This window comes from Prunus mume, linkage group LG8 (assembly GCF_029339155.1).
Source record: "Prunus mume cultivar Tortuosa linkage group LG8, ASM2933915v1, whole genome shotgun sequence".
NCBI lineage: Eukaryota > Viridiplantae > Streptophyta > Magnoliopsida > Rosales > Rosaceae > Prunus > Prunus mume.
The window spans coordinates 5,856,850-5,884,590 of NC_142705.1; the positions used below are offsets into that span (position 1 = coordinate 5,856,850).

General features: G+C 36.1%; 3 protein-coding genes and 2 pseudogenes across 5 annotated transcripts; 1 reads left to right on the plus strand and 4 right to left on the minus strand.

The window, feature by feature from the left end:
• Positions 1-1,334: 1,334 nt before the first annotated feature.
• On the minus strand, positions 1,335-6,834 carry LOC103340471 (uncharacterized). Of its 2 annotated transcripts, none has more exons than XM_089043623.1 (15): positions 6,447-6,834; positions 6,273-6,353; positions 6,109-6,180; positions 5,948-6,019; positions 5,633-5,860; positions 5,254-5,370; positions 5,056-5,166; positions 4,514-4,636; positions 4,310-4,378; positions 4,096-4,202; positions 3,477-3,560; positions 3,259-3,346; positions 2,714-2,833; positions 2,319-2,503; positions 1,335-1,929 (listed from the first exon to the last, which is right to left on the minus strand). In XM_089043623.1, exons 1-15 carry the CDS (start codon positions 6,558-6,560, stop codon positions 1,632-1,634), a joined length of 1,869 nt encoding a protein of 622 aa, XP_088899749.1. In that variant the 5' UTR covers positions 6,561-6,834; the 3' UTR covers positions 1,335-1,631. The 2 variants fall into 2 exon arrangements, with proteins under 2 accessions (XP_088899749.1, XP_088899748.1); XM_089043622.1 differs by having other exon boundaries at positions 6,273-6,380; positions 6,447-6,822.
• An 819-nt stretch (positions 6,835-7,653) lies between these two features.
• Positions 7,654-12,658, minus strand: LOC103340517 (RNA polymerase I-specific transcription initiation factor rrn3-like). 2 transcript variants are annotated; one of them, XM_089043625.1, is made up of 15 exons: positions 12,380-12,658; positions 12,206-12,286; positions 12,042-12,113; positions 11,879-11,950; positions 11,557-11,784; positions 11,181-11,288; positions 11,000-11,086; positions 10,628-10,744; positions 10,412-10,480; positions 10,191-10,297; positions 9,620-9,703; positions 9,402-9,489; positions 8,942-9,061; positions 8,552-8,736; positions 7,654-8,272 (listed from the first exon to the last, which is right to left on the minus strand). In XM_089043625.1, exons 1-15 carry the CDS (start codon positions 12,476-12,478, stop codon positions 7,969-7,971), a joined length of 1,821 nt encoding a protein of 606 aa, XP_088899751.1. In that variant the 5' UTR covers positions 12,479-12,658; the 3' UTR covers positions 7,654-7,968. The 2 variants fall into 2 exon arrangements, with proteins under 2 accessions (XP_088899751.1, XP_088899750.1); XM_089043624.1 differs by having other exon boundaries at positions 11,000-11,092.
• A 977-nt stretch (positions 12,659-13,635) lies between these two features.
• LOC148914585 (gibberellin 20-oxidase-like protein pseudogene) lies at positions 13,636-14,728 on the minus strand (annotated as a pseudogene).
• A 4,763-nt stretch (positions 14,729-19,491) lies between these two features.
• LOC103340469 (plant intracellular Ras-group-related LRR protein 4-like) lies at positions 19,492-22,381 on the plus strand. Its single transcript, XM_008243885.3, has 4 exons — positions 19,492-20,440; positions 20,569-21,482; positions 21,575-21,765; positions 22,046-22,381. Exons 1-3 carry the CDS (start codon positions 19,780-19,782, stop codon positions 21,719-21,721), a joined length of 1,722 nt encoding a protein of 573 aa, XP_008242107.1. The 5' UTR covers positions 19,492-19,779; the 3' UTR covers positions 21,722-21,765; positions 22,046-22,381.
• Positions 22,382-25,747: 3,366 nt separating this feature from the next.
• Positions 25,748-26,470, minus strand: LOC103340516 (transcription factor DIVARICATA pseudogene; annotated as a pseudogene).
• Positions 26,471-27,741: the final 1,271 nt, after the last annotated feature.

Sequence of the window (27,741 nt, forward strand, 5' to 3'; positions counted from 1 at the left end):
ACTGATGGATTCTGTTTTGTTTGAGAGTCTGATCAGCTACATTTGTGTTGCATTGAACTGTTATTTGTTTATTCATATTTATTTCCACATGCTTAATGCTGAATACCACAATAACTTAACTCCTACTTTAGGGGCCTGGAGCTCTTCTTCTAACTTTGCTATATCTAGGACATGATTTATTTCATTATGTAATGACGCAGGATGTATGGCGGCTTTGAAAGCAAAACATTACTTGCTAGATACTGACTCTCAGGAGGGTAAGAGTGATTGACTACTTGGAATTGGTGAGGGATCTAAGAGATGCTCAGTGAGAACAAATTTTAATGAACGAGACAGGATGAAGAAATCTGTTTTTGGATCCATTAAATATCCATCTTCTACTATTTTTACTTATTTTACAGTCCCTATTGTAGGATTATGCTAGTTTGAATTGAATAGCTTGAAAATCTGAATTATTTCATTACTTGCATCCGAAAGTTTGATATTTTTATCAGATTACAATATTGAAATTGCCTACCAGTCGGTCATGTATGCGTGCAGCGTATTCTTGTTTTTACAGTGAGGTTTGTGTCTTTAGACCTCTTTTTCTCCCCCCTTGGCGCATGTCATTTCAAATTCCAAAGCTTTGAGCATGTAGAATAAGTGGTAGGAGGGAAAGGCATCTTGGTTTTGAAGCATGTGTATTTCACTTATTAGTGAAAATTAGAATTCAGATTGTTAGATTTTTTTAAGGGTATCGTTATGGTATTCTGACTGGAATGAGAAATTTAAGATAGTATCAGCTGTCCTGATGGCATTAGAAGTTATAGAATTTGAGTTTTTTTGTTTGTTTGTTTGTTTATTTGTTTGTTTGTCTGTTGGTCTGTCAGTTAATTGATGGACTGATCTAATCCAATTCCCTCAATCCCTTCTCAAAACAGTAAATAAGAGAGTTCTAGATGAGTGAATATTAGACGTGTGATTGCCTCAAGTTCCCTCAACTGGAACTTGTGAGGAGAGGAGGTACCAGCTATAGCTGCATTTCTGGGCTCATTTTCAGAGAGCCGGCCTCCATTTTCTAGTATTATCATATCACCTGCCTACTTGTGATATGGATGTGATGAGATGTATGGTGGAAGTGCAGCCAAGAATTGAGCATTATACTAGGCCAGGTTGTTTCACTAATTACACTGAACGTAACATGCCAAGAAACTAGTGCGTGCTGACCGGATGATATTATGATGGGATGGAATGGAAGGCCTCTCTCTCTCTCTCTCTCTCTCTCTCTCTCAGCCCCAATTCCAATGGGAACAAAAGTTCCATAAGACCTAAAAACAAGCTCATCAGAAGGCATATTGTCCAAATTCAAAACTCTAATTTTCATAGTACACGTTCTGATTAAATTCATTGAGGGAAGAAACGCAAGGCTCCATAAACCGCTACATGATACCCAAAATAAATAAATGGATAATTTAAATAAATTTAATTTAATTTAAAAAAAAACCTAGAAACATAAGTCTACGACTACGCATCTCACTCATCATCAGCTTGCCACAACCCTCTGAAGCCAACATAATGTCTGTTTGTACAAGCAACATAGTTTTGCAGTTTGCATCTTCCACAAAAGTAAAGAGTGGTTACACACTTTCAATTCATAAAGACTCCGGACTAGTTGATGGTCTAATTCTCGAGGGCATTCGCATGGGTTGGTTCATTGCACCACCAAACCTACTAAGTAAGGAATCCTTTGGTGTGATTGACATTTTGTTCAATGCAGAGCCAACTTCAGCAAAATCAAAATGTTGTTCCTCCAAGCTCTGCATAATCCCATAATCCATTCCACCGTCATTGTCACCCCCAAAAGCTTCACCGACATCTTCATCACTGGAATCTTCGTCATCGTATGTAGGTTGAACCATTGACCAGAAAATGAAGTTTGGCCGGATGTAACTTTATATATATATAGAAATGAAAAAACAGTGTCAGCAAAGCATTCAAATCAACTTTAAACATTTGATTCTTACATTTAAGGAAGTTTTCCTTTTTCACACACCCAAAAGAAGTGTGGACATGATCTTTGCGGACGTAAACAGATCATCAAATAAGACACTTTGATGTAGGGACTTAAGTCCATTTCCCAAAAAGGGCTAGGTGTACCAAATTTTATGCTCAAGGAACGTTTTCGTCCAAAAAAAAAAAGGCTCAAGGAATGCATTTTCATTCTGAAATTATCATGATCCCTGTCCATTTCATGCATCCAACCAGAGTTTTTCCAATGTATGTGATTTTAGATAAAAGGGCACCTCCTACTGAAAGAACAATTCAAAGCTAATACAAACCTGTCACTTTTTTTCAGCAGACATGGGTCAAACGGGAAGAACATGTCGAGCCTTTCCATCCCACCAAATTCCCTTGAAAGTTCTGATTCCAGGTAGTCGTCAAAATTGAATTTCTCAGATGTCATGAATAACCTAGCTGCTTTTGCTTGCCGTAGAAACTCCAATACAATGGAAGGCAGACACACCTTTCAAAATGAAGATTGAAATTAGGCACTATGATCTGATAGTGTTAAGAGGTAGATGCATCATCCTCAAATGGCATGAAAGAGAGTTAGAGGCCAACGGCTAGAAAGATGAGGAAAATATAACAATGACGCCTGTTTATTGTCCAGGGTTAGGGTACATGTAAAAAAACCTTCTACAATTATATGGTTGTAACCAGAAACGGTCCTCACCTTCAACGGGCTCAACTTATTATTCAAAATTGACTCTAAAGGCAAACGAACAAGCCATGGCTTCAGCTGAGGATCATCCATCATTGATCGCATTCGGAAGCACAGCAAATACATGATGGCCTGTTGGACCAATAAATAACCATTAATAGAAATGCTTCACATTGATTGCATATATTTAAAGTTAATTTGCTATTGCAAAAGATATGACAAATTTAAGCAACCTACGCATAGAAGCACAGGTATAAAATAATGCAACTAAGAAAAAAAAAATCATCATAGGTGTACAGACAGCATGGCACAACCTGTGCTCCACAATACACTCATTATCATCTCAATGTTTATACTTCCATTGCATAAACATTTCTTCTTCTCTTTTTTTCCTTGAGATAAAAATGAAAATATATTTCAGTACGAAATTCAGTTTATAAACAGAACTTTATTCTCTTTGCATGACATCTTGTTAAAAATGAAGATGAAATATTTGATTACTATAATTTTGAAGAAATTATTTCCAAGTAAAAATTTAAATAAATAAAAACACTAACCTGACATCCAGAATAAAATATTCTATGAGCTTCTGGATTTATTTCATCATCCTGCATTTTGACATATTTGACACACCAATCCACCAACCTGGAACCGAAGTAACATATGACAACAGCATTAGACAGATTCCTTTGGCCTTTCTTTTCTTTTGTCTCAATGTTAGGTCATTGTAATCATACAGATTAGATAGGAATGGGGATTTAAGTTTGCACACAACCTTTCCAGTGTGCCAGCAACCACAAAGACTGACAGAAACTTAGCACGAGACAAATAACTAGCAAGATAAGCAACGGCACTCATTCTGCACGAAACACAAAAAGAGAAATCAGTACTACAGCAATGCCCCCAACATGTAAAACTTGAAATGTGAGATTTCAAAATGTCCTCTCGTGACCGTAATAGTTACAGATGAATACAAGAACTCAAGATATTCTCCTAGTAAACACACACCAAAAGAAGAAGAAAAGAAAAAGTATTTTAGTGAGGCCCATGCAACCAACTGCATCCACCTCTATGGTCTAAGAAAACCAAAAATTTAAACCATACAGATACCCTCCCAGGTTTCCCAAACATGTGCAGTGGGTGATCAACCATGTTATATATTGTATCATAAAGGGTACTAAACAAAAGTCCAGATGTTCCCCAGAAAAGTATCAAACCTGAATTCAAAGGTCCCATATAAATGCAAGGTATAATAGCAATTAGAGGAAACTAGAAATAAAATGGTATAGCTGATAAATAAATAAAAATATGAAATTTTTAAGTCCACTTTAAGTGGATCACAATCCTAAAAGCAACTCTCCAACTCATCATTAAAAAAACAAAAACCATATTACCTGAGAAGTGGGGGGTGGGTACTGAAAAAGAAAGTATGTTCAAGCATCAAAGCAAATGTCACACCGCAGTTGTTTGGATCAAGAGAACATGCATAGAATATCACAAACTGAAATAAGGCAAAAGAAATTTAATGAGGACTAAAATAAACCACTGGATATGACATAAAGCATAAAATGATAAAAATCATATATCGTAATAATTTTGTACACTCACCTGGGCAAATTTTGATTTGTATGCAGTCAAAACAGTCTTCTTAAATGACTCGAGAAGAGTATCAAAGATCTAAACACGTCATATACATAAGAAACAAAATGTCAATTGGGAGACGATCATATTGACATGTAAACCAGAAAACAAAATATTGAAAGATACCTTAATCAAAACCCAAAGAAAATTGAAAAAATATTTGAAAGATACCTTGATCAAACGGTCAGCTACTTGACAAGATTCAAGATGCTCAAAAGTTAACACCATCAAGCTATCTAATTTTTCAGCAAATGAATTTCCTCCTAAAGTCTTCCGACTTAATTGTCTTGGAAGCTGTATAAATAAAGTGCAATCACTTTACAATGAAGGGCTAAAATCAACATAAGCAGTGAAGCAAAATAGTAATTATGTGAGGACCAAAACAAATATTAATAAACTCTGTCCAAAGTAGTAACTGTGCTAGAAATTCATATTCTGCTTCTCCCTCACTCTCTCCCCATCTTATCTTTCTTCATAAGAATTTGAATCCACCTCTTTCCCTCATGCATGCTAACCTTCTTAGCAACTCCTTGTTAACATTGCTTTAATAAAAACCATTGTCAAGACGGTTTACACCATACATCCTAATAGTGCCTGAATCTCAGCCTCTTTCAGCTTAACCTCCATATTCCTAATTCATAAAGAAATCCTAGACTTTCTTCAATAATGCATCATATGTTCCATTTACGTAGTTTTAACAAATTCAATCATACCTCACTATCATCATTCAGATCATCATCTCTAGACTCGTCCACATCTTCTAGCTCCATCTCAAATATTCCTTTACTAGAGTCATTTTTTATGTCTTCCCATCCAATCTCCACCTGTAGGCAGGCAGTCCATAATGTTGTCATGAGAAAAAAATTAATTTCCTTCAACTATTAAATAAATTCTACACTGAATATACATACATCCAGGTCTAGCAGCAAATCCACAACACCCGCAAGCATTGGGATCCGAACAACTTCTCCAAGCACGCCACTCTCCAACTTCAACATGTTCTCTACGTATATCACAAGACTAAGAGTCTACAAGAACAATATAGCATATTATATATTTAGCAATCAACAGAACACAAGGATGATAAGCAATGCGGACATTCAAAAGAATAAGAAATTTGAAGAATGTACAAATGGTATATAATATACATCACTAAACATTGACCTAAACGTTCATGGCCACGTACCATCTCTAGCCTATGCACCATCATAAAGCTAACAAAGATTGAAAATGATATCTTTTAAGTTAACAACGTCAATTACTAGATGGGTAAGTGCACATTTAACTTACACTAGTATTATTAAAACGATATTGTGGCTTTCCATCTAAAACAATTGGCACTAGTCTCACAGGGGAAAGTGGCACCAAATCAGCTATATATTTCAGAGATGAATGCACACGAGACAAAACTCCGTCCTTTCTTGCAAGAATTTTCGGAAGTGGCAAACTACCAGGTGGAAAGAACTGGCATGTGAGCATTGCCAAACAATCATCAACATACTTCCCGCTTGAAGTGGCCTGCAGCATTGCAAAGTGAAAATCAATCTAAAAAATTTCCCAGTTCATTCTAAAAGCTTTGTAAAGACACATATAAAACCAACATACCAAGGATTCAATGAATTCAATCAATGCATCCATCACATCAGGCTTATAGTTCCACAAGCTCATCTTAAAAATCTGAGATATTTTTGCAATGAATAATTAATAAAACCCAACTAAGGATTAAAAGAAAACAGAACAAAAACAAAAGTCATAAGACAGCTTACTGCAGAGAGAAGTTCATTATGCAGAACGTTGTCTATGTAAGCAACTGCTCCAGCTAGTGCTTTCAAATTTGTCTGCCGAGTAACAAACGAAAAATTCAAAACCAAACAAAATGAATTGAAGTGAAACAAAATCAAATGATTATAGGCACGAACATGTTACATACCACAAGCATAGCTACTTCATTAGCGCCAAGCTCTTCGGGGTTCATAGCGCTAAGGAGCTGCCGGTAATCTTCAGTATCACCCTGAGCCAAAGGTTCAAACTTTTCAAGCTGAAATCCGAACCAAACAATCAACAATCGTACTAAAAGCCAACTTGCTAGTTCGAAAATGCTTACCGACGAGACTGAGCAAAGAGTGTCTCTGGCGCGATAAACCAGGTAAGAATCGATCAAATCATGGTCTCCCATCGTACGGAAAGCTGCCTCGTCGTCCCTAAGCTCAACACCCATGTTTACCTTGCCCTAGCCCTACGGATCCTCCTGCAATTTGTCAGTGAGGATGCCCTAGGCCTTGGGTTCCGGTTCAGCCGAGATGTAGATAGGTGGTTAAGAGAAGTGCGAAGTCGTAGTGTTCTTCTTCGTTTGAGCTGCGGCTATGGAGTCGTCGTCGGTGCTTTGTCGGCCAGCGAGTGAGAGAGTTTGGAATGTAAACCCCCAAAAAATCAGGGTTTCGAAAAAAGCGGCCGCCCCCTTTGTATATAGATAGATAACTAACTCCCTCAGTTGAAGCCCCTCCCTTTTAAACGCGGGAGACTATTATTAAATTTTGGTCTTACCTAATTTGATTTGCATTTCAACCCAGTGAAAATTTGTAATTTGCATTTTAGGACAAAATTGGAATTTTCACCGTTGCATTAGCAGAAAATGTAATAAAATAGTCTCAGCCCCATGGACCATTGAAGATGTATGGAAATTGGACAGGTATTAATAAACTTTTCCCAAAATGTGTCACAAATTCATCTTTCCCGTAAAATTATTTTCGTGAACTAAACGGGACTTAAGCTCTAAGCCAATTCAATTATACCTTACTGTCATTGCCTACATGTTCTTCTAGCTCCATCCAAAACATTTCTTTACTAGAGAAGAGTCATCTTGTTACATGTCATGTCAATCTCCGCCTCTACTTAAGTTATATTGTACAAAAAGATACATTATGATCTACACATTGTGAATTGAATTTCTCTTATTACATACTCGAATAACCCCCATTTTATTATCCTCATATGCCTTGAAATAAAAATTATGCGTTGGTTTCTGAAAAAATTTACCTTTGATTGATATCATAATAAGTTCTATGCTAATGGAATGTAACCCAATGAAAAAGAACATTAACTTGTAGACTAGTGGTCTCATATTTAAAGTCCCATGACACAGTGATATTGTGTGAGAAAATCTCATCCTCATGTACTTTAGACTATTGCTTGTGCTCAACAAAAATAAAAGGTCAATAATGAATGCAAACCCTAAAATGGGCGTGGAATTGGATAGGAAACACAAACAACCACTCAGTACAGGAAGGAGCCTTTGAAAATATGGAACTTAATAAAGAAAATTAGCCTCGCTATAATATATTCAACTGTGTTAATTGCTGTATCTACCCAAGTTTTTGCCACAATTCAAATGGGAACAAAAAAACCAACAGGAACTAAAATCAAGCTCATCAGTAGGCATATTCTCCAAATTCAAAGGAGATTAATACCCAAAATAAATAAATAAATAACTAGAGACCAAAGTCTACCACCTCGCATCTCACTCATCATCAGCTTGCCACATTCATCTGAAGCCATCATAATGTCTGTTTGTACAACCAATACAGTTTGGCGGCTTGCAACTTCCATTAAAGAAAAGAGGGTTTAGTTTACAATGATTCCGGACTTGTTGACGGTCTAATTCTCGAGGGCATTCGCATGGGTTGGTTTATTGCACCACCAAACCTACTATGTAAGGAATCTTTTGGTGTGATAGACATTTTGTTCAATGAAGAGTCGAATTCATCAAAATCAAAATGCTGTTCCTCCAAGCTCTGCATAATCCCATAATCCATTCCACCGTCATCATCATCGTCACCTGCAAAAGCTTCACCGACGTCTTCATCACTGGAATCTTCGTCATCATATGTGGGTTGAACCATTGACCAGAAAATGAAGTTTGGCCGGATGTAACTTTGTATACAGAAAAAGCTAATGTCAGCAAAGCATTCAAAGAAAAACTACACAAAAGAAATGTGGACGTGTACAGATCATTAAACTTGATCTAGGGACTTATTTGTAATTCCCAAAAGGCTGGGTGTCCCAAATTTATGTTCAAGGAATGCATTTTCATTCTAGTATTATCATGATTCCAGTCAATTTCATGCATCCAACCAGAGTTTTTCCAATGTTCATATGAGATTTAGATGAAAAGACATCTACTGAAAGGATCAATGTAAAGCTGCTACAAACCTGTCACTTTTTTTCAGCAGACATGGGTCAAAAGGGAAGAACATGTCGAGCCTTTCCCTCCCACCAAATTCCCTTGAAAGTTCTGATTCCAGGTAGTCGTCAAAATTGAATTTCTCAGATGTCATAAATAACCTAGCTGCTTTTGCTTGCCGTAGAAACTCCAATACAATGGAAGGCAGACACACCTTTCAAATTGAAGATTGAAATTAGGCACTATGATCTGATAGTTTTAGACATAAATGCATCATCCTCAAATGGTATGAAGGAGAATTAAAGGCCAAAGGCTAGAAAGATCAACGAAAATATGATAATGATGCCTGTTTATCAACCAGGGTTAGGCTACATGTAAAAGTCCTACAAGTTTATGGTTGTACCCGAAACAGTACTCACCTTCAGCGGGCTCAACTTATTATTCAAAATCGACTCTAAAGGCAAACGAACAAGCCATGGCTTCAGCTGAGGATCATCCATCATTGATCTCATTCGGAAGCACAGCAAATACAAGATGGCCTGTTGCACCAATAAATAACCATTAATAGGAATGCTTCGCTCTGATTGCACGTATTTAAAGTTAATTTGCTATTGCAAAAGATATGACAAAATATAAGCAACCTAAGCATAGGAATAAAATAATGCAATAATGCAACTGAAAAAAAAAAAAAATCATAGGTGTCCAGACAGCATGGCACAACCTGTGCTCTAAAACAAAAGCATATTTCAATATGAAATTCAGTTTATAAACAGAAGTTTATTCTCCTCGCATGCCATCTTGTTAATAATGAAAGCTGAAATATTTGATTACTATAACTTTGAAGAAATTATTTCTAAGTTAAAAAATAATAATGAAAACCTGACATCCAGAATAAAATATTCTATGAGCTTCTGGATTTATTTCATCATCCTGCATTTCGATATATTTGAAACACCAATGCACCAACCTGGAACCAGAGTAACATATGACAACTGCATTAGATAATTCCTTCGGTCTTTCCTTTCTTATGTCTCAATGTTAGGTCACTATAACAATACAGATAGATGGGGATGGGACTATTTAAGTTTGTACACAACCTTTCCAGGGTGCCAGCAACCACAGAGACTGACAGAAATTTCGCCCGAGACAAATAACTAGCAAGATAAGCAACAGCACTCATTCTGCAAGAAACCCAAAAGAGAAATCAGTACTATATATAACAATGCTCCCCAAACATGTAAAATATGAAATTTATGATTTTCAAAATTTCCTCTTTGGATATCATAAACACACACCAAAAGAAAAAAGAAATATTTGAGAAGGGATGCAACAAATTGCATCCACCTCTGTGATTTAAGAAAACAAATTTTAAACCATATTGACTCTTCCCAGGTTTCCCAAAAATGTGCAGTGGGTAGATTAATAGGAATGTTAAACATGCCTCGTATATATACACACATACATATATATATATAATATAAACTATGTTGTATCATAATGGGTGCTAAATACAAGTCCAGATGATCCTTAGAAAAGTGTCAAATACTAAAACCTGCACATGAAATGTTGAAGTCCACTGTAAATCCTAAAAGCAATCCATGATATGATTGTTCTCCAACTTAAAAACTAAGAAAAAAAGGGAAATCGATGTTTAAAAAAGCATATTACCTGATGTTTGGGACGGTAGTACTGCAAAAAAATTTATCTTCAAGCTTCAAAGCAAATGTCACACCGCAGTTTCCAGGATCAAGAGCACACGCATAGAATATCACAAACTGTAACAAGGGAAAAATAAACTTAATATGAGGATTAAAATAAACCACTAGATATGCCATAAAGCCTAAAAAGTAAAATAAAAAATAACATATATGGTAATTTCCTATGCTTACCTGGGAAAATTTTGATTTGTATGCAGTCAAAACAGTCTTCATAAATGAGTCCAGAAGAGTTTGAAAGGTCTAAACACACCATATACATAGGAAAAAATTGTGAATACTAGATTGGGAGACGATTGTATTGAATATGTGGACCAGAAAACAAAAGATTGAAAGATACCTCAATTGAAAACCAAATAATTTTTTTTTTTAAGTTTATTTGAAAGATACCTGGATCAAATGGCGACCACAAGATTCAAGATGCTCAAAAATTAACACCATCAAGCTATCCAATTTTTCATCAAATGCTTTTGCTTCTGAATTGTTCGGACTTGATTGTCTAGGAAGCTGTATAAATGAAGTTAAATCACTTTACAATGAAGGGCTAAAATCATCATAACCAGCTAATAAGATAACATGAACGATGTGAGGACCAAAACAAATATTATCTAGAGGGTTTCCACCATACATCCTAACTGTGCTCTGAATCTCAGCCTCTTTCAACTTAATTCTCCATCCTCCTAATTCATAAAGAAATCCAAGGCTTTCGTGCATGATGCATCATGTGTCCCATTTACGTAGTTTTAACAAATTCAATCATACCTCACTGTCATCATTCAGATCATGATCTGTAGACTCATTCACATCTTCTTGCTCCATCTCAAATATTCCATTACTATCCAATCCAATCTGCAACTGCAGGAAGCCACTTCATAATGTTGTCATGAATAAATGAATTTATTTCTTTCAACAACTAAATAAATTGTACATTGAATATACATACATCCAGATATAGCAGAAAATCCACGACACCTGCAAGCATGAGGTTCCGAACAAATCCTCCGAGATCCAACTTCAACATGTTCTCTACGTATATCACAAGACTAGGAGTCTACAAGAGCAATATCGCATATCATATATTTAGCAATCTACAGAACACTGGAATGATAAGCAATTCGGTCATTCAGAAGATGAAAATATTTGAAGAACGTGCAGTGCTACATGCTATACATCGCGAAACAAAAGGCTAAACGATCATGGCCGCTTTGAAATCCATCTCTGGCCTATGTACCATCAGAAAGCTAACGAAGATTTAAAATGATATCTTTTTGAGTTAACAACATCTTGGAACCAGATGGGTAAGTGCACATGTAACTTACACGGATCTTACTACAACGAGAAGGTGGCATTCCATCTAAAACAATTGGCCCTAGTCTCATAGGGGAAAGTGGCATCATATCAGCTATATATTTCAGAGCTGAATGCACACGAGATAAAACTTGGTCCTTTCTTGCAAGAATTTTCAAAATCAGCAACCTATCAGGTGGACAGAACTGGTCGGTGAGCATCTTCAAACAACGGTCAACATACTTCCCACTTGAAATAGCCTGCAGCATTGCGAAGTGAAAATCAATCAGTTTTACCAGTTCATTATAATAGCTTTGAAAAATACAAATGGAAAACTATATAAAACCCACGTACCAATAATTTAATGAATTTAATCAATGCATCCATCACATCAGGCTTATAGTCCCACAAGCTCTTGTCAAAAATCTGAGACATTTTTGCTATGAATAATTAATAAAAAAGCCAACTAAGGATTAAAAACAAACAGAACAAAAACAAAATCCATAAGACAACTTACTGCTGAGAGAAGTTCATCGTGTTGAACGTTTTCTATGTAAGTAACTGATCCAGATAGTGCATTCAAATTTGTCTGCCGAGTAACAAACAAAAAATTCAAAACCAAACAAAATGAATTCAAGTGAAACCAAACTAATTGATTATCGTTAAGAACATTTTACATACCACAAGCATAGCTGCTTCCTCAATGCCAAGCTTTTCGCGGTTCATAGCACTAAGGAGCTCTCGGTAATCCTCAGTATCACCCTGAGCCAAAGGTTTAAACTTTTTCAAGCTAATATCCGAACCAAACAATCCACGACAATCGCACTAAAAGCCAATTTGTTTCGAAACGCTTACCGATGCGACTGAGCAAAGAGATTTCCTGACGCGATAGATTAAATCATGGTCTCCTATCTCACGGAAACCTGACTCGCCGTCCCTAAACTCAACGCCCATGGTTACCTTGCCCTAGCCCTACGGATCCTCGTGCAGTAGATAGGTGGTTCGGAGAAGTGCGAAGTCGTCGTCGTCTTCTTCGTCTTCGTCGTTGGGTGCTTTTTTGGCCACCGAATGAGAGAGTTTGGAATTTAAAACCCCAAAAACCAGGGTTTCGAAAAAGCGGTGAGCTCTTCGTATATATAAGAAACTCCCAGTCTTGAGAGCCCTTTCCTTTTTAAACGCGCGGGAGACTATTAAATTTTGCTCTTTGCCTAATTTCATTTACATTTCAACCCATGAAAATTTGCAATTTGCAATTGAGGACAAAAGTGGAATTTAACTCTGGATTAAGAAAAAATGTACTCTGTTTTTTTTTTCTTTAAATGAAGAAAGCTTTATGGGGAGATTGGCTACTCTCACCACTAGCGCTAGAGCACACCCACAATCTCAAACCAGAAGGACTTACGCATGACACTCAACTGCTATCTAACATCGGTATGAATTTATATAGGAAATTACATATCGCACACTAACGAAGACTGTTGGCAGCGAGACTCAAACACTGGTGGGATTACACATAGTATAAGGACCTTATCAACTAAACCAACCCTCGTTGGCGAAAAAATGTACTCATTGACCCACATTAATAAGTACATATGTGATCGGTAAAATAATTGAACCTACTTGTAAAGAAGATGAACTATTGGTAAAATAATTTCATGAAAGAATTTCGAGTAATTAATGAGCAAAATAATTTAGGAACAAAAACATTTAACGGATCCAAAAATGGAATTAAATCCCAACAAGCCAAAGCACCAAATATATCTCAACCCTTCCCTCCCTCCCTCATTCAAATAGTCATATTATTCATATCTTGAGGGATTGACCAAAACAAACTTCCCACAGTTCCCCTGCTCATCAGCAACAGCATTAATATTTCATCATATAAACACACATATGGTTTTTGGATCAAAAGATGCAAGCTTTTAAGATAATTAACATAAAGTTTTAGAACCCATCATTAATCAATGACACACCCAAAGGCCAGTGCTTTCTTATTTTTCAATCCCAAATTAGCTTCCATATTCATGGCAACCACTCTCATGAAGGAAATAATCAACAATCAACCATCAACAACTATAAAAATTCGTCTATACAATAACTTTAAACAATGTTCAACCTGTATTTCCAGCAAACTCTTTTACAGTGAAGCCAACTTTCTCAAACTTGCCTTCCTCATTGCTTTCTCTGAACTTCAGATAATCTGCTACCACTTCCTGTGGGGCATAAATCACCTTTTCATATTCAAAGCACCAAAAGAAAGCCAGTGAGAATCTGCTAACACGTTGCTTCTGTGCTCAGATGACCTTAACTTGCCATTGCTCCATGCTTGCATCAAGTCCCCTACGTTTACCACAAGAGTTTCATCACATGGTTCTATGTCCATCCATTTCCCTTCCTTGGATCTCACTTGAAGCTCACCAATTTCATCTTGATAAACAATTGTTATGCAGCTCATTTCAGTGTGCATGCCAAGCCCTTCAACTCCTTGTTATGAAAACAGTCTGTGGGAGTGAGTAGTTGATTATTCTCAGGTAACCCTGACAGTTAGGAAATTCAGAATCGAAAAATTCCTTCACAAAGTTTTCTCCTAAGCCCATCAGTGTAACTTCTGTTATTCTCTTTGATAGCTCTGTCATTTTGCTTCCATACTCTCTTAAGTATCTCAATGGAAACAGAATAACAAACCAACAAACATGAATAAATTTATGCTGCACTTGACATTTGTAATTGAGAGTCATATAAAATGCCAATGTGCTATTATTATTAATTACCTGAATTCTGAACTCTGCTGCTTGAGAATAACTTTGGCTGAATTCTGTGCTGAAGCAAAGAAGTCTGGTCCAGACACACACACTCGGAGACTCTCAAAGAAAGGAGAAGCAATGAAAAGAGGAGTGAAAGTGTTAATCTTTGATGACTCTAGAGGAAGGCTCAAAATATGGTTTGAGAGGGCCTATACCTTCCTTCCTGTAGAGATCTGCAGAGTAGATGTTTAAAGCGTATAGCCCGGCGGCTATACTATTTATTAAAACATGTATAGCCGTTCGGCTATACTATTTTAAACTTTTTTAATAAAGGACAAGAGTTTTTTTTTTTTTTTGTAAAGCGTATGGCCGTCCGGCTATAGTCTGTGAATAGAATATTTAAAATGTATAGCCGTGCGGCTATAATTCTTTAAACGTATAGCCGGACGGCTATACCCATTAAATTCCATAATCTGAATCTCTTTTTTAATTACTTTAATTAGTATTTATGTTTTAATTATTATTTACTTACTGAATAATTAGTATTTAAATGTTTGAATATATTTTATTTTTAATCAATAATATGTGACTATTGTGTGTATAATACGTGTATTGTTTGTGTATTATTAAAAATTTTGTAAAAAATATTTGTATTAAACATGAAAAATATGTACATCCATATACAATACGTGCACTATATGTTTGCTTGATAAAAAAAAAGTCTTTAAGATAAATACGGAAAATTGAAGTATTATTAAAAAATACATACGTACGTGTATAATATAAGTATTAAAAGGAAAAAATGACAAATTCTTTATACGAATAATAATAACTTTGAGAAAGTGAAAAAATAAAAAATGTAAAATAGAGACTCGGGCAATGGCCTAATAGTAATGGATCATGCCCTAAACTACTTTTATAGATAAACAAAAATCATTGAAAAATAATTACATTAAAAAAAGAATTGGGGTAGATATTTACAGAGTATAGCCGTCCGGCTATACTATTTACTAAAAAAACCTGGATATGGCCAACCGGCTGTACTGTTTAAATATAGTATTTAAATATTATAGCCGTGCGGCGATACGAATTTAAACTTTTTAAAAAGGATGGGTGTTTTTAAAAAAAATATTATAGCCGCACGGCTATACGCTGTAAATATAACTTCTTCTTTTTTTTCCCTGACTTTGGAGAAAACCGTTGATAAAATAGGCTCAGCCCATGGGCCAGTGAAATCTTCGTTGCTTAAGAATAAAGGTCAGCTCCAACGGCCCGTAACACATCAAAACAACAAGGTTCTGAATGTCGTAGATAAGGCCCAAGTCCCATCATTTTAGCCCAAGTGAACATTGACTCCAGTCTGTAAAGCTTACTAGCATGCTCATTCAATAGTCCCGTACCCAAAAGGGTTTTTTTTTTTTTTCTCATATAAAAAAGATTAATAATAGTTTTTTTTAAAAAAAATTATTTGGTCACTGGAAAAAATATATATCCAAATTGGTTATTGTGTTTCCAAAAGTTTACAATTTATAGATATTCTCTTAAGTGCAGTTATTATTATTATTATTTTTTTTTAAAGAAGCACGTCCAGACTTCTTCGTCTAACTAAACGAGTTAGGGTATATTGTGCTATTACGGTTTACAAATTGATCTTGGGTTAAAATCGAAATTGTGTGGTATAAAGAAAATCAAAAAGGCCAAACAAAATTAAAATAAAATCAACAACTTACCAATATATTTTGGTGCTCTATATAACATTGATTATGTCTCCTTGCTATCCGAAGTCACAACACGGTTCTCACTCGATTGATTCAAGCTTCAATATTGCATCCAATCTGTGACATTGTAACTCACAATTTCGATTTCAACCCAATATTTCTCCCAATTTGTTTAACACTAATTGCACGATATACCATAACTCATTGAGTTGGAGAAAGAAGATTGAACATGCTTCTTAAACAAAATAAATAAAATTGCACTAAATGGAAGTTAACGGAAGATACTTTGGAAAACATAATGACCAATTTGGCTAAATTTTTTTCTCAATGACCGAATTGCATTTTCGTGTAAAACCCAATGACCAAAAAAGTATTTAACCTTTTTCTATTTTCATCAACTAGGGGATTTCAAATTTGAAATATCCTTTTATATTTATAAATCATAATTGGATATTCCAAAAATTAAAATCATAAACTATATTCACCTATGACACCTTGACTAACAATTGTCGCTCAAGTAATTAAGAGTATTTATCATGCACCGAAGTACAAGATTCAATTCCCTCTCTCTCATTAATGCTCATATCGAACTAATACAACAACCAAAGTGTAGTACATAAAATTATATTGGTGTATACGAGTCACTCACATTCAAATTTTCACATATCAGTCACATAATTAGTTCCTATGAGAGAATAATCTTCTTGCACTTGTCATGCAATCAGTTAGTGTGGGGGAATTGTTTGTATACCAAATTTGAATTGGAGAAAGATTTTGTTTTCTCAAATAAGTGAGAAGGCCAATGGGACAGAAGTGATACCAGTGTCATTGTCAACAAGTGAAAAAGGGAAAGAACACATTGGACAAGAGAAAAGCAGAGCATGTGAGGGGAGGGAAGGGAGAGTCCTCCTCACTCACACCATGATAGTAGCAGTTACCAGAAATCTATCATCTCATCGCGAAACCAAAATTATTTTTTAAAATTAAATAAAAAATGAAGAAAAAAAAAGAGGGCAAAAGATGATGTAGAGAAAACGGTTATGGCGTGAGCAGTAATTGCCAGCTGGATACGGTTGGACATCCAATTGTCCAACCCATGATCCATTAAGCAACAACAGCAACACGTGTCACACATCCCAACGTGGACACCTGGACACTGCATTTACTGCACAGCCCCCCACCCCAATGGACCCAATCCAATCCCACTCGTTGGTTGTCCGTTGGACTAGCAGCCCCACCAGCTTATAGCCCAGCTCTCCCATAATATCCAATTCAACAACCGCCTATTTTTCCCTTTGGCCTATGTGTAAAACATACATTAACGGTCCCAATTTAGTGAGGCTTGATGGATAGTTATTTTAGAGGAAACTTAAAATAATTGTAGTTCCTTCCTTGTGGATATTCTGGCTGCTGATGTTAGTGGTGCTTTCAGGCCCCGTTTCTTTAGTGGTTGGTTGTTTTCTTTTGGGTTAATGATTTTATTAGTCCTCCAATTTGGAGGATTTGCGTTTCTAATTTTAAAATATTAGTGGTCCTTTAACTTTAGTTTCATTTAGACAACTAGTCCCACCGTTACTTCTGTTAACTTTTTCTGTTAAATGCAGGGGTAAAATGGTATTTTTATATTAAAACCATAAAAATGAATAAAAAATTATATCTTTAAAATTGTAAAAGAACATCACGTTTTTTTAAAATTAATATTTGAATTATTCTTATTACTTTTTTTGTCCACGTGGAAGTTCACGTTTTTGTTAATAAATATTTTATTTATATTTTAATAAATTTAAAATGTAAAAAAATATAAAAATACTATTTTACCCCTGTATTTAACATAAAAGTTAACAAAATTGACAATATGACCATTTGTCTTAACGAAATGAAGTTGAAGGATCACGGGAACCATTTTATAAATTGAGGTACTCAAATGCAAATCGAGTCTAAGTTCAGGGACTAATAAAGCCATTAACCCTTTTCTTTTTTGTCCCATTTGGTTTATGGAAAAGGAAATTTGAGGATGGAAAATCAATTCTTTTTCCATGTATAGTAAGTTCAGACATGAGAAATAATTATTTGACACATATGAAAGTTTTGGGGAAAATGAATCCCTTCTACGAACTTGGGTTTTGTTTTCCCTCCTCATAGAAACGTGTGGGAAAATAAACAAACATTAAATACACATTTTTCATAATCATTTTGTCCTCATTAACAATTTAGAATTACAATATATTATTAAATGCATTTATTTTTTTATTTGATTTAATATGTGTATAATTGGAAAATTATACAAACTTTGTTTTCTATTCATACTCAAAACAAATATGGGAAATGAAATAAAGTGATATCTCCCGGTTACTTTTCCTATATTAACAAACGTGAGAAATAAATCTTCTATTTTTCATCCATTGATAAATGACATAAGAAGTGATTTCTCAAATCATGTAACGTGAATCAAATAGGGTCTTTGTGTTTAGGCGTTAGCCTATTTGTTATATACGAGCATGTGATTTCGTACGTGTGTTATGTAAGTGGATATTTGTTGTTACTATAGTATAACAATAACACGTAAATTGGTTATATCTTGCAAACAAAACTTTAGAACCATAAAATAATTTATCAAAAAATTGAAATTGAAATTTCTACTAATATTGGACAGAAAATCATCATTAAATTAGCAGCTACTTGATCAGAGTAATATTGTTCTAATTCAAAAATGGCAATTACGGATTATATTTCCAATAAAAATGACATAAACTTGTTAATTATATAGTACAAACAATTTTAGTGACGGGTCAAATTCATTCACGAACAGCCGTTGGCAAGATTTCAATTTGACGTGTATGCCCCTCGCGTCTGTCTTGTTTTGGACAGGGTGTGTAAGGGGATTTGCGTTGCGTGGGTCCTATGTGAAGGGAGTGCAATAAATAACTCACAGTTTAATTTGATTAATTAAAGCCTAAAACAAGCGGCGCTTAGCAGTTTTGCACAGGAGGGTAATTTTGGAAATTTAGGTGGTGGCGGTCGTGGGAGCTGACAGTCCCCCCGGATAACCGATCAGCCCATGAGTCATAATCAGTTTCACGCTATATATATATCCTAATATATAGCCATCGAAATATCAAATTTCTCTTTTTATATTTAGACAAATAAAATTCTCTTTTAGTCCCTTTTTGTTTGTTGATTTTTTTCAGTTTGGTACCCATAATTTTAATTTTTACAACATAACCAATATAGTTGATATCCGCAATTCAAGAACACATCCCAATTTCCAATCGACATATCCATTCATGTTAAGTATAGGTACTTACCGCATTATGAAATCAAACGAAAACTTAAACATATACTTAAAAACGATGATGAATATCAAACTACATGAGTTAAGTTGCATAAATTAAAACATAAACTAAAGCGGAAAAACTCAATAAAATACAAGGACTAAAAAGAGACTTTTCCCTTTATTTTTTAGTAAAGCCAATTTTCTTTTCTCTTTTATATAAAAATAAAAAAAATCCGCCAAAGAAGATTGAGAGAGAGAGAGAGAGAGAGAGAGAGAGAGAGCATGGAAATAGCTGGATTTGTAAGACGACGACGCAAGAGAGAGTCTTAGAATTGATTTCAGGCCAAGCCCCGAACTCAACTACTTGTCTTTTTGCCTCCAAATTTCATAACCGGCCACCCCACTCTCTACTCTCCACACCCTCCTCCTCCTCCCACTGCCCCATTTGCCTAACTTCACATCGTCAACACCCAAAATCCAAAGTTTGATTTTTTTATTTGCTTACAGAAGCGAATAAGAATGGAAACGACGGCGTTTCAGTCAGTGGACCAAGTAGTGGAAGAGATCATGAGAATTCACAGATCTTTGCCGGCGAGGCCAGGCGTGGACGAGGTTGAAGCTGCCGTGGCTCTGGTTCAAAATGTGGAGAAGGAAGACCAGGCCAGGCTCGACGCCATTGCCAGGCAGACCAAGACATTGCAAGTCCCCGAAGAGCTATTCATGGTGTTGCAGGAGATGCAGAGGAGCTTGGTCTACTTCCACAGCAAGGAGCAGAAGCGGGAGGCCTTGAAATTGCTCGATCTTGAAAACCTCCACAACCTGTTCGATGATTTCATTCAGAGAGCTTCAACTTGCGTCGCTTCTCCCAATTCTACTTCTTCTTCTTCTGCGAAGAAAACGACGACCATGATTTCGAATTCGAATTCGAATTCCGTTTCTGCGGTTCCACACAAGCCCTCTCCTTCTTCTGCCTCTGCTGCGCACGTGTTCCACTCTGACAACAACGAAATTGTTGCTAAGTCTTCTTCAGTCAGAGTGAGCAGAGACGACAGTTTTATGGTCAACAAGGCCAAGAAACAATTCTTGGTTGATGGAATTGGGGCTCGGCCTGCTGTTTCTTCCACACCCCAGATAGTCGATTCGTCTCTGAAGCCTGGTTCTGCTCTCAATTCAACTGGAGGTGGGTATCTATCATCTTACACTATAATATTTCTTTTAATTTATTGGTTTGAATTGTTTGTTGGGCTCTCTGCTTATTTAGACAATGTGGGGTTTGTTGTTTGATTGTTTGTGTTTCGTGGTTTATAGGTCAGGAGAGTGAGAAATTGAGTCTAATAAAGCTAGCGAGTCTAATTGAAGTCCTGGCCAAGAAAGGAACTAAAGATCTTAATCTTCGCAACAAGTTGATGGATCAAATTGAATGGCTGCCCGACTCAATAGGAAAGCTTTCTAGATTGGTCTCCCTTGATTTGTCTGAAAACCGGATTTTGGTCCTCCCATCCACCATTGGAGGTCTTTCCTCCTTGACCAAATTGGATTTGCATTCAAACAGGATTGCTCAGCTGCCTGACGCTATTGGAGATCTTCTTAGCCTTGTCTCTCTAGACCTTAGTGCAAATGACTTGACTACTCTGCCTGCTACCTTTGGCCGATTGGTGCGTCTTGAAGAGCTCGATTTGAGCTCAAATAGGCTCCCTGCGCTTCCTGACTCAATTGGGTCCCTTGCTAGCCTCAAGATATTGAATGTGGAGACCAATGATATTGAAGAAATTCCCCATACTATCGGTCATTGTTCCTCGCTTAAAGAGCTCCGTGCAGACTATAATAGGCTTAAAGCACTTCCTGAAGCTGTGGGAAAGATTGAGAGCCTGGAGGTTTTGTCTGTGCGTTACAATAACATCAAACAGTTGCCCACAACTGTGTCGTCTCTATTGAGCCTGAGGGAGCTGGATGTAAGTTTCAATGAGCTTGAGTCTGTGCCTGAGAACTTGTGTTTTGCCACTTCACTGGTCAAGATGAACATTGGAAACAACTTTGCTGATCTGAGATACCTACCAAGGTCTATTGGGAACCTTGAGATGCTTGAAGAGTTGGATATCAGTAACAACCAGATACGGGTTCTCCCTGACTCCTTCAGGATGCTCACGCGACTGCGTGTTCTGCGTGTTGAAGAAAACCCTCTTGAAGTGCCACCAAGACACATTGCCGAAAAGGGGGCACAAGTAAGTTTCCTCTGTTGTGTTGACTTTCTTTTATCAAATAGGTCCTGTAGGTTTTATCTCAAGGCTAACTGTACTTTCTTGGTGCATCTTAGGCTGTTGTTCAATACATGACTGAGCTTGTCGTGAAAAGAGAAGTTAAAGCACAACCTGCTAAGCAGAAGAAGACTTGGGCTCAAATCTGCTTCTTCTCGCGGTCAAACAAAAGGAAGCGCAGCGGTGGAGATTATGTGAAGGCCTGATTAATCATTGAATTCCTGACAAGAGACACGATAATTTCAATCGAGTAAGTTGTCAAAACAATATTATGGTGAATTGACTTACATACTGTAAAAATAGAATTTATGCATATTACTTTTGCCTAGTTCACTAACAACATGAATGAAAAACTCTCTGACCCTACTGTGGTGGCACCATCTTCATCCCCCTTTTAGGACTTAGTTTTTCTGGTTAGTGAGCGTGTATGATTAAAAATATCTTAACTAGTACTACTAGGGCCAATTTGATGAAGTTTGCAGTGACGTTCTTTTGCCACTCATGCACCTTTCTTATTGTTTTTCTCTCAGGTATACCAGCTGTTAGCAGGCTAGATGAAAAATGAGACTATGAATCAACGTCAACTAATGCGGTGGGTTTCTAAAATTGTTCCATTGACTCTTGCATACCAAATTGTATATCTGTTTTTTCTTTGTTATTTTTTACAATTTTTTTTCTTCATCCATCTGTATTTCTGTTGTCTTTGAGTCAAATGAGGTGTACAATTCAGCCGGCATATAGGGGAAAAGAAAAAATGTTGTACTCTGTATATCACCTCCATTGTTTATGATATCTCCGTGTATCACCTACCACTTGTAATAGAATTTGTTTCCATTCAAAGAGAATCTAGAATCTTTTTATGTTCACTTCATTGTTGCTGATTTAGTAAACTTGACCTTTTGATGGGATCTGGGTACCAAAAGTCTTGACCTATCAATAGGATGGAGGATCTTGATCCAAGCTTCTGACTCAGAACTTAGGAATATCCCCTGGAGAGCCACTACCATCCATATAGGAAGTACTGCTTCCAAAATCCAGATAGATGCCTAATTCTTACTTAATAGGTTTTGTTTCTTCTTCTTCTTTTTTTTTTTTTTTTTTGGGGTCAAACTACTTAATAGGTTGTTGACTTTGCTCCCAGTTAGTTTCTATATTCTTTCTGAGTAGAGTTGCATTCAGATGCTTCAGTTAAAACAGTTGCAGCTTCAAAAAAAGAAGCAAACCCTGTTTATCTCAAGCATGGAAACTGAAGTGGGGAAGCAGGGTATTTACTGGAAGGAGGTGAAATTTCATATGGGATATTTAGGTTTGGTGATTTGGAAGTTACTATGGTAAATTGCGTTGTGTTGAAGTTGAAGGTCGGTTAGTTAAAACAATTGTACTTAGATGTTGGAGTAATTATGAGGCAGTCGCCATCTATTAGAACATTTACTCATGCATTCGATGTTCTAAATTTGATTTCTCCTCTTCTATTATCACTTGCATTAAACAAAAGAAAAACAGAGAAGAAACCCGTCCTTTTTCGAATTTTATGGGTCGGTTGGCCCTCCAAATGAAGAAAAAGCCAAAAATCCAAATCCAACTATATATAATCGCATCACCATCAAATTCTCTCACATTCACATGTCTCTCCTCACTTCTTTACAGCTCATCTCATGGGTGGGATGAATTGAAAAAAAGAAAAGAATACCCTAGTTTCCAGGAAGGTCCATTGAAGCATGAAGACCACCACCTTCCTGGGACCCTTGACCACTGTGAGGCCCTACCAGGCAAGGAAAAGACTAAAATGGGGTGGGCCAATATAGATTCAGGTGGTTGGCATTTTAGACGAAAATATATCAAATCCGGCATTTGTCAATTTTATTACATGAGGACCCAGAGGTGGTGTGGCATGCATGTTACAGGCTTACAGCCCCTGTTGGGTTGTTGATATATAGGGAACAACAGCTCCAGAATATTTCCTGCACCCAACCTAAGCATATGTTCACGACCGGAGGGGCTTAAGCCTATTAAATTCGCCTAAGTTTTGGCAAGCATTTGGCTCTTTGCCCATGTGAAAGAGCCGTGGCCATTTATTAAAAAAAAAATCTTATCAAGGGGATTGAAAAACCATATAATTGATGTACAGATCTGTTGGCAGTTGAAAAAGGAAAAAACACCCGTCTGATGTATTTCTTCAACAGTTAACTTGATTACTTCACGTCGCATAAACAACTATTGTATTGTAATTATCATCATCATCAGATGATTGAGGGGTACTTTCTGCACTAACTTGGAACTTATATGGGGTTAACATAATCTCATTATTGGGGCACTTTGAGGAGGTACTGTTTTAATAACTGTGCATCTCTTGAATGATAGGCAAAAGGTGGTGGATGTGGCTCAAATGAATACGTTTGACTGGAAATATTATAATGTTATTTGGGTGGCTTTTCTTCACCTAACAGGATGTGGATAAAACCAGACCAAATTTTTCTTTCTTGCTCTCGTGGCTACACCATGCGGATTACATATGGACACTCTGTTCATTTGTTTGGTAACTGTCAATGTTATTCAAGCACGAGAATCATGAAAGAAACAAATATCTATTGATTTCTTTTTTATATTATACATCAATTTTTGTCATTGGTTTCATGTTTTTATCCGGAGGATAACGGCAGACAGATTACTAGCTAGATATAGAAAATCCATCATCAAAATTAGTTATATGATAACATATTACTAACTTTGTCCGTGACACTTTAAAAATGCAATACAAGATTACGTTTTAAATTTTGGTCTTATAATATAAAAATTCTAACTCCATCACTGATAGCGTTACAGCTCAAGCACCAAGTTAAGGCGATAAATAAATAAGCTAGATAAATAGAAGAAGAAAAAAAAAACTAATAACTCGATTATTCAATCAAGCTATTAACCCAAAGACAAATTTTGAGGAAAATGGTAAAAATTGGGTTTAAAGTTAGACTTGGCACTTTTTCTATAAGCCACATGTCCAGCATTATTAGATTGGGCCAACTAATAATGCTTTGCCTGCACATGAAATTTAGCGAGAGCCAACTAATACGACGTCCTCTTGATGACTATGCAGTTGCACAATCTGAATTGTGGCTGTGATTAGATTGGGCCTATCACAGTGATCTTGGAAAGTATGGCTTAAAAGACTTGTTGGGCCCGAGCCCATTAAGCTAATTTTGACAAAATTTTGTTTTTCGGTTTTTGCTGCCCAAGACGACCCCTAAGAGCCATTTCAGAGAGGAGCCCAAGCCTCTGTCTTTTGGTTTTTTTTGGGGGGGAGGGTGTCAAAAATCCGTTTCTAGGGAGGAGCCCAAGCTCGGGCTAGGAGTGGGACCCACGAAGACTGGCTGGCCCGAAGGCAATTTCCGAGCTCGAGCTCGAGGGTTGATGACGTCATGTGCGATGTCATCGCGGCACGCGCCAATGGTAAAAATTTAAACTCGCGTGCTCTAACGTCAGCCCTGCGCAAGCTCCAACGGGTAGAAGACAAGTGTCAAGGCCTGCGCACTCCGATATGCTTCTCCTCCTCCAATCCAACAACTGTCATTTTTTTGGCAATAAAATTATGAAAAAAATTCGAACTTTTTTTTAAAAAAATACCAAAAAATTCAGATTTTCTTTTTTTCTATATATACCTATCAATACCCTTCACTTTCAACACCAATCCTCATACATTTTCTTCTACTTATGCTATTATTCACTCTTTACTCAACATTTTCCTCTCTTTCAAATTGTATTTTTATTTCTTATCTTTATGGCTTTTTCTATTGAAACCGGAGGGGTTTGGAGCACCATGAAAGATGTTTCCTTGTTTGAAATTTGAAATTCATCCGAAATTTGAACAAAAAATTTATCTGAAATTTGAATTTTGAAATTCATCCGAAATTTAAACCCAAAAATCTCATCTGGAAATTTTATCCGATTATGAATAGTCTTGACACGTAGGAACCCAAAAATTTTATCCGAAAATATTATCCAAATTAATTATTGAGGTAAAAAAATTTGTGAAAAAAATAAATAATGAATAGTAATTACCATTTGTCATGGCAACGGGTGGAAACACACAATACTATTTGCAAGGGCAGCCACTATTCACGTCCACTATTCACGTGAATAGTGGCTGCCCTAGCCCCCCTTACCATGACAAGGGGCAAATGGGTGGAGTTGCTCTAACACAAGGAGCCTCCCAAGTATTTTGATGGGGAAATTTGTGCCTAGGGTTTATTAACGCGAAGGAAGTACTTCTGGGCATGACTTGCAACTTGAGTTGGGGTCCTTGTTACTACGCAGAACCTGGAAATGCTCCTCCAATCTCCCTTCCCATATTGCTCTAACCCCTTCAAGAACAACCTGTTCATATATCAATCATCCCAAAACAAATTTACAAACATTGATTTTGTTCATATATATAAATAGAAATCATGCTAAAAAGTTAAAAAATGGAAAATTTGAAAGCTAGCTAGTTATAACCACGAGCAAGTTACTTATTTTGTCAGATTATCATACTGTGAATCTGAATCATATATTTGTAATAGGCGAATATATACATATAAATTATATACTTACTTGTGTTCATGCTTGGTCCATGGAGTACGTCTCCTTCTGAATGGTTTTGATGTAACTTTGCTTTCAGTACTAATCTTGTTGTACTCGGGCACAGCTATATGACCTGATTCAATCATCAAAATGTCCTCAAATAATGCTTCGAAGTGCTTCTTAATTTGTGCAACAGTTTTCCCAGGAACCCTAGTACTTAGTTTCTGAAAGAGGTATGGGGCATCAAGATTGAGCTCTGTGAGAGCATTTTCAAACCTCTTGTTCTCATCGAAGGTCCATTGATCGTCACTAGGTTTTTCAGGTTGGAGTGGTCGGGATAAGTTGTTTGAGAACCTACTAGGGTAACACAGAGGACCCTTAGAAAAACATAATGTTTCCATAATTAATTAGCCAAAGCTAGTGAGTTCGACAAAGAAGAGAAGAAACATCAATTGATCCTCACTCTTATATACCGTGGATACATACGGAGTTATTATTGCCGCTCCAAATAAGTCATTCTACATTCATAAAGATATAATTAATTTCTTACCTTAATTATATTTTCATGACTTATATGTGTGCTTGGTTTCATGTATGTACATATAAACGCTGATGGAAACTTACCAAAAAGTTTAGGTAAATTTTATTGTCTAAGTTCATAAAGGACAGCACTACTATGATTTGGCGATGAATTGTACATTTTAAAGCGTGCGTCATTGTAACACTCTTGGCGATACAATTTCTTACCTTATTTTTCATAAAAGAGAGGAGTGCACTGAGTCTCGTAACAGTTACATGATACATATCCAAAAGTCATACGTGCACTTAGTTCATGTATACATGTAAGAACTTATGCAAACTTACCAAAAAAGATGATAAATCTTCTTGTCTAAATTCATGAAGGACAAAACTGCTATGATTTGGCGGTGAATCATCCATATATGTATTCGTCTTCATACGCAGCACCTTGGTTCGGACAACCAAGAAAACCCATAACTAACCAAGAAAATAATTAATGAAAAAAAGATAAGATGCAAGGATAAAGTTGTTCTTTAATTATTTTTGAGAAATGAAGAAAACGCAAATTAAACCAACAATTAATATGTAAATATTATATAATAATTACTAAATAATTAATCATTTTATATTGAGAAAAGTGAAGAAACACAAATGAAATAAAAATAAAATGCTCCAATTTGGGGATAGCGGATGAATCTTGTTGTCATAACAGGAGCAACACTACATAAAAAATGGTAGAATTCATTCTTAAAAAAAGAGTAGAATTCAAGTGCTTTGACAAATGACTAATGAGTACTTAAACATTAATATTCTTATGAAATATCAATTAAACTAAAATGCTTCAAAATATATTATCTGTTCTAATGATGAGTATAATTAATTTATAACGGTCACTTCTCTTTCGCGCGCTCTTCTTACGTATATAACTTCTTTTCAAAAGTTTTAATGGGTGCTCTTGATTCGAATCCTTAAGTTATAGTTAATTTATAACAATCATTTCCCTTTCGCACCCTTCTTTCATACATATCTCGTTTTGAAATCCTTCATAAACTCATATTAAGATAAATTAAGAGTTTGAGTCCTACATTTTACTATATTGAAAATATAACCTCAACAAGAAAAGAAAAAAAGGATTAAAACTAAAAAGCTAGAT